Consider the following 7,452-nt stretch of genomic DNA (forward strand, 5'->3'; position numbering starts at 1 on the left):
AGTAATAAATGTAGATGAGTATACAATGAATGTAACTTTAAAAATGTTTAAAGATTCAAAACACCTGTTAAGATTCCTTAGTAACATTAATTTACCTCCATTATCCTATATATCACAGTACAAAGTGCTATACTGATCAACAGTATATGCACTGGAACTAAGTTACTTAGAAAACCTTATTTTTTGTTCACATAATTAATCTGTGAGTTCAGAGCAGAAGCTTCAGTCTCTCTGGGTCTTTGCATATATTTGGGAGAGGGAAGGATGACCAGAGTACCATTAATATTTCCTGACCACCATGCCAAGACTTTTACAGCTGGTGACTGTACGCCTGTGTTCGGGAGGTTAGAAAACAAATCCTGAGCTGAGCAGATTACAGGTGAGGCATTTTCAATTGTTATTTCTGAGACCTAATGCACAGTGCACCTCTGTCCTCTTTGCTTACAACCTGGGAATGCAAATCATCTGTCTTGGACTGGCTAAGAGCTGATAAAGTTTAATTACACTGTTCAGAATAAGGCATGGCAAAAGGGTARTAACTGAAGAATAATATGTTGTCAAAACCACTGCCACTAGCAATCCATGGAACTAGGGCCAAACAACGAATTATATTTTCACCACATAAAATTCCATTATACAGTTTAAGAATGATTATTACTTTCACTCAAACTTGCATATATATATATATATATATATATATATATATATATATATATATAAAATATGTATCTTGAAAACTGATTTCTGAAAAATTACTAAGCTGAAGGTTGTTATTTGCAAACAGTTCAACTGAGTAGGTTTCTGCTGTTCATATGTAATGACTGCACATTAATGTTTATTCATGTAGTAGTTCAGGCACCCCAAAACCTGAAGAGTATGTGAACTGAAGTGAACTTCATAACATAYGCCAAACGTAACCTTGACTGTCACATTTGTTGCAATGACAAAAAGTAAAATGATACTATCAGTTTCCCCTACTCTCCATCATATACAGGAAGAGCATGCAGCAAGTGAGTCTTTATTTCCATACCAAACCTAGYGTGTATTTTTTTTAATTGTCCCATTTTATACATTTCCTAATGGTGTGAACATAAATTTATTTCAGTAGGCCTTGGTAAAAAAAACCCACTGTAATGACACCTCTTCAGTCTAGTTTACTTGTCTGTTGCCATTGCCTATGAGGAAGAAAATGAAAATAAAATAAAACATTTTATATTGTAAGTACTTTGGAAGATTAATAATCTCTTATATTTTTAAGTAGTACTTGCATATCTCATTAAAACTTGCTGGATAAATCTGTGTGTCTCTAAAGGCATGGCCWGTCCAAACCTACAGGAAAAGATAAATAAGGATTTTTCTTTGGACTATGACTTACTTATATTATCCAGTGAAGCAGAACCACATCATTTAAACTGCCATGAACATCTCACAAATTTTGTGAAGTCTGTCCATCTTACTACAGTCTATAGCTGTCATCAAGAATCGTATGTTGGTACTTTTAAGAGGTCCATACTTGATTGCCTAGTTGAAAATTTTCTTCTTCTAGTAGGCAGTCATAACTAATGTCTGAAATTAAAGCATTTCATGGGACCTGTGAAAGCATATAATCTCTCTCTGCATAAAATAGCATAGATATCATTGGCAGCTATCACAAAATAGTTATTTGTATGACAAGTATAAATACCTGCTTACAAAACAAGCTTGCCCCAAACCTTTCATTACATAATGAGAACAAAATGCTCAAAAAGGATATATAGAGAATTATTGATGAGTAACAGGAAGAACACCAAAGTCAGTGTAGTGGGCAAGATGGGATGGCTCCGATTCATGAGAATAGTGTGGCAGAGGGAACACAGGAAGCCACAAGAGAACAGGAACTTGCTTGTGAAGATGAAGGTAAGGTTTAACTGTGTGTGTGTGTGTGTGTGTGTGTAGGGGGGGAATCCAGTAAAAAGTGTCTGGAATAAAGTGATAGCTCTGGTAAGGGTTAGCGGTTTGGGGGTGGGTTGGTTTGTTTGTTTTGATAGGCCAATAATCAAGATATAACCCTACGGTATGGAGGGTAACAAAACACCCTACTCCCCACCCCAGAATGACAGTACACAATATTGGGCGATTTCACAGAGTCACAGAATCAGTAAGGTTGGAAGGGACCTCTGGGGATCATCTAGTCCAACCTCCCAAAGGTTTCCTGATGCTGGTTCCACTGGGGCTTGAACCCCGGACCTTCAGCATGTAAAGCATACGTAGTAACCACTACACTATCCTTTCCAGGGCCAGTGTTTGAACAGACGGTAATAATGGATGACTACATGTAAATAATGTGACTGAATAAATATAAAAATTGATTAATGCCTAAAATGTATTTTTTTCTGCAGTTTGGAATAGTTAGATTTTTTTTCCCTGTAACTAAATTGTATATAACACGTACTCATTTTAAAAGCAAAAGTGCTTAAAAGGCTAAGTAATAGTGACCGGTAAAATTAAAACCTGCCTGCGGATGATTATGGTGCAAAAAAAGCAGCACCGTGGCCTTTAACTTTAGAAAAAAACAGAGACTGATGAGAATGGCCTAAAAGTCTGCATTAAAAACTTATAAAGTCTTGTGATCCCACAAATAAATGCAGCCCTAATCATCTTCCAGTGTGTGGCATGCAGCCTAAGAGGCATAAGGCATTAGGGGTASAGGAGGCAAAGTGAACCTTTGGAAAGTGAAGCATTTCAGTCAGTATTCAGTGGTTTGTGTTCCTGAATTTGAAAAGATACCAAACAGGTTTAGAACTACACTTAATGCCCCCTCTCCCCGCAAAAAAACTTYGAAGGTTTTACTTTCAGCTGCCATTTGCACATTTTTTCTACTCTTCCCTATTTTTGAAAACACTAATACATGTTCTGTTCTCTCATCCAAACCTTGAATAAGAACATATTCTTTCAGCAAAAGAGGGGGAGGGGAAGGTTATGARATTGCAGGTGTTTGGGAAATGCTGACCTAAAAAAAGATGCAGTACTCGTAAAGCAAATGAGTACTCAAAGCTCTTTGGTAAAACTGAAAGCTAAGCATTGTAAACCATGAATTATAGAAAACATCTTAACAGAAGGAAGTTTGAGCATGCTGTGGTGGACTTTGAAGAGCCAAAAGGTAGGACAGTTTATAAACAAGTTTTTCATGGACTAGCAAGAGGGTAAAGAGCAAATTACAAGCACAAAAACCATGAGAAACTACAGATCAGGTTTCTGCACTGTCACAACTTACGAATCCTTTTACCAAATCCTAAAGGGTAAATTCTGAGAGGTCGTAAAACCTAATAAGCTTTGTTGCCTCTACGCTTGCTGAAACAATATTAAATTATGTAACGTTAGCTGGTGAGCTAGAATCTAAGTAGTGTAATTCTATGAATCAAAAGGGAAGGAAAATAGTTACATAATGACTTTAATGTGTCAATATGAGCAAATAAAATCAGTTATCTGGCACTTTGTCTCAAATTTTGTAAAAAGTGTTTCACTATTTAAAACTTTTTACAAGGTAAAATACACAAATTTCTGAACAAGGTCAGAAACGTGTTCAAACCTTCAGCATCGGAGAACAAGCTTCTGTATTTAAATTGCGTATTAATGTGGAAAATGAAAAATATGAAGGAATAAAATTTGCTAAGAGGTTATTCAAGAAGGGTATTTTAGGTAGATCCTAGCAAATTAGTGGCACAGACAATATTTTGCTGTGTAAATTCATCAACAAATGCATGTTGGAACAAGTAATTTGAGCTACATCTTAACAAGAAAAAGGATCTAGGTGATGTGTAGACAATGCCTTAGAGACACAAGCCTAATAGAGTGGATAGACAGAACCAAACAGTTCAAACTGTTAAAATGAGTAGTAAAAAGGATGAAGAGTACTCAGTGCATGGTACGAATGACAGTGAGTATCACGTATGGCCTCAAAAAAGAAAAACTCTGAACAGGTAACTCCCAACAGATGAAGTGAATCCTGCAGTCAAGAACAGAAATGCAATTTTCAATTGCATTTAGGCAAAGCTCAGATACAGAGCAAAACACGGATTGACACACTAACATAATTTTATGGAGGATGCAAGATTTGTGTCTTCTGTACTAAATACTCTTAAAAGTAAACTCCTTTAGGGCTATGAGCTTGATTCTAGCATGTTTTAATTCTGGCACTAAAATAAGAATACAGAGGTGGAAGATACAGTTCAGACACCAAGTAACTGAGGTACTCSGAATACTTACATTTAGAAGTTTTAATTAGACATGGGATCTAGTGACAGGCAAAGGAGTGGTTGCAACAATTGAAGATACAACTATATAAGGGAAAACAGAGTAATTTTAAAGATACTGACTAAGCAGCATATGACTGACAGTGTCAGGACTGAAAAGAAACACAGCTTTAGCTGAAGATTCACCTCTGTGGTTTGGGCTTTTCTTCTTACCTCCCCCAYCCCTGAACTCCCCGTGCTTACTATCACATCTCACCTGTATTTTTTAAAAGGCACATTGCACTCATTCTCATAGCCTGTGTTTTCAGAGTACTTGGCCAGCAAAGATATCTAAAAGCCCTGTAGACCTTAAGGTAACTGAGAGCTTAAGTCTCTCCCCTCTCTGTTCTAAGGAAGAAACACTGATGGTAAATAAGGTATTCACATGGCAGGGGAATCTCTCTAACACAGGCAGGARTCCCCCATGTAGTCTGCTAAATACAGAGTTAGTCACAAGAATTCATCTCCTTATTTACCAGAGCTGGGCTTTTATAGACTTAGCATTTTGTCCTTTAACTAAAGCTATATTATCATACTATTACTGTTTTACAAAACTTACAACTGCACTTAGATCTAAGTGATGTGGTAGTCAGCCATGCATTGAAGAAGGGCCTCAGAAGATGCCTGTGGAAAAAAAAATTACCAATAGTCTAATTTTGTTTGGTTGGAATAAATTTATTTCATCTGTCTGTAAACAAGGTGTTTTTAATAGTTATGGCATTTTTTGAAATGCATATTAAATCAGATGAGTTAGACTGTATCCCAGATGTAACAAAGTGCAGGGAAAGAAATGGACAAATCAGCAACAAGATTTGTTTAAATCTGTACATTATCCACAAGGCCCAACAATAGAAGCAAATACTAGAATGTCCCTAAAGTAGTGCCATTCGAAAGAAACCCTTGTAGTCAGTTAAAATCCATCTCACAATAGCAACAGTTTTTTTTTTTTAAACAATAGTATGGCACAGAATACATATTAAAAAAATTCATCACAAGACAGCCAAGTCAGTTATTCCAACCAACACCATCTCCCATTTATTCTTTTGTATACAGAATTCTGCAGTTCTCTTTAAATGGACATACAAGTTAGTACCGTGCCTGAATTGAGTTTGGTTACAGATGACTAGTGCACAAGGCAGTTCACTTCATGATTTCTGCAGCAAGGGTATGACAGGCCAAATGACAATTTTAGATTTGAAATGGCATCATTTTGACACTTTAGTTTACGAACTACCAACCTTCATCCAAATAGTGGCTTCAGAGCAGCAAAACTCTTAACCAGTAAGTGATCTGGCAGAAAGACTGGAATCAGTCAGAGCTCCCAGAACAGCTGAAGGTGGCAGTTTTCCACGATGACATTGCAGTTTTATATTAAAAAAAAAARGGGGGGGGGAATCCCAAGCTGCAAATTAAAATTGGTCCTATGAAAAAACTGAAACCAGACACACTCCAGATGGTTATGTTGGGATATCTAATGTCCATAATGGCAGCCTTTTACAATTCAACTACAGAACAGGAGCTGGCCAAAAAAAAAAAAAAAACAATAATAGTAAGTGCCTGAGCTATTGCAATGATGGAATGTCCCTGGCGATGGTGGTTGTAAGGTCATGGGAGGAAGTGCATCTGCACCCTTTGATAGTTTTGTGATTGCACTTATTAAGCAGTACATGCATCAGACACCATGAAGAAAAAATAAAAGACTTAAGCCTACAGTGAAGTGCAACAACAAAACTAGTGTAACRTTAATAGCTTTTGAGTGGCAAATTGGTTAAACAAACCAGGCACTATAAAAATAGGTTAAGCAAACAAAACGTGAATTAAAAAAAAGAGAGGGAGAGAAGTAAAGATATGCATGCGCTTTTTTCCTCCCAACCATGCTCTATGAAAGGAAGACTAAGTGAGCTGTGTAATTGCTCAAAGTGCTGAAGAGGCATTGATCAAATTAGAACGTACAATCGGCACCTTGTTTAGTATTTAAGTTGTTTTAGTTGTCAGTATCACACTAATTACTAAGACAAAGCAAAGCCTAGACTTGGCATATTCCCCTCCCGAGAGTTTTTCAAGGTATCATGCATATCATCTTTGTGGTGCAGAAATGGTGCCAGATATGGGACTTGGTTACATACAGTGGTTAACATACAAATGAACAAAGGATAACTGGAATTATGACATTAGAAAATGGGTAAATAAAAAACACAAACTACCATCTACAGTCTGGTAGCACTGAACACAACTGGGTGGTGATGAAGACAGTTGCTAGGTGGATGGGGAGAGGCTGCTTAGACGTCAGACCTCCTCAGGTATAAAGCCAGTTCATATGCTTTCTTGTTGAGTGTCCCTCCATGGACACCTTCCTTTCCCATGACTATAACCAATGCTGGAGTACACAAGGAAACAAAACAGAAATGAACAGAATTAAAGAAAAAAAATAACACCTTTCCCCACCAACAAAGGGATACAAAGGAGACACAGGTTCATACCCCATCACCCTGCATTGCTAATAAAGTTTCCAGAATGTAAGGTTTAAAGCTCACCACCAGGAAAGTTTAATAGCAATCTTCCCCTAATACTTAACAGTCTGCCTAGCAACTAGAACCCAGAGTCTCTCAAGTATTTTGCCATTGAGTATGCCTTCTTATTCAATCCGCCTCCATGGACCCCTTCTTTGCCCATTACAAAGACCAAGACTGAAAGAGAAAAGAAAAAAGTTTTAAAAGAGTGTGTTAGACAAGGAAATAATGCAAGTTTTAGACAGTGCAATAAACACACTCAAATTCAAGTTTTAGTATTTGGGTATTAAGCTAGTTTAACAGGAGCTTTGTAAAAAAAAAAAAAAAAAAAAAAAAAACAGATGTAGACAGGGTTGGGAGACAGCATGAATTATCCTCCAGGATATTACGTAACTACATAAGGCATAATGGTCCTCTGCTAAAAAAATGTCACCCTGAAGAGCTATCAACTATCTCAAAAAAGCATCATGATGCCTATCTACCATCAGTACCATCCACCATCTTCCAGCCAGGAAACCCTGCCTACATCTTAAAAATATGGAAAAAATAAATGTTAACAGGGACAAAAGTGGTAGTGTATATGGAAGAACTGTGATTCTGAAAAGCAGAAGAGGGAATGTTCTTATCTGTAGTGGTTACTGCTAGTAGAAGAACCAGGCTCGGTAGTATTA

At 37.0% G+C, this 7,452-nt stretch overlaps 1 protein-coding gene across 1 annotated transcript in view; it reads right to left on the reverse strand.

Moving 5' to 3' along the window:
* Window positions 1-6,793: 6,793 nt before the first annotated feature.
* The window catches only part of PFN2 (profilin 2), a gene marked incomplete at its 5' end in the record, with an annotated part of 2,125 nt that continues 1,466 nt past the window's right edge, over window positions 6,794-7,452 (reverse strand). The window contains one exon of the mRNA XM_085302870.1: window positions 6,794-6,958. Coding sequence (XP_085158996.1) covers window positions 6,861-6,958 — 98 coding nt within the window. The remainder of the gene's footprint in view (window positions 6,959-7,452) is intronic.

Source organism: Rhea americana, unplaced genomic scaffold (genome assembly GCF_003343005.1).
Source record: "Rhea americana isolate MKP2758 unplaced genomic scaffold, rheAme1 scaffold_193, whole genome shotgun sequence".
NCBI lineage: Eukaryota > Metazoa > Chordata > Aves > Rheiformes > Rheidae > Rhea > Rhea americana.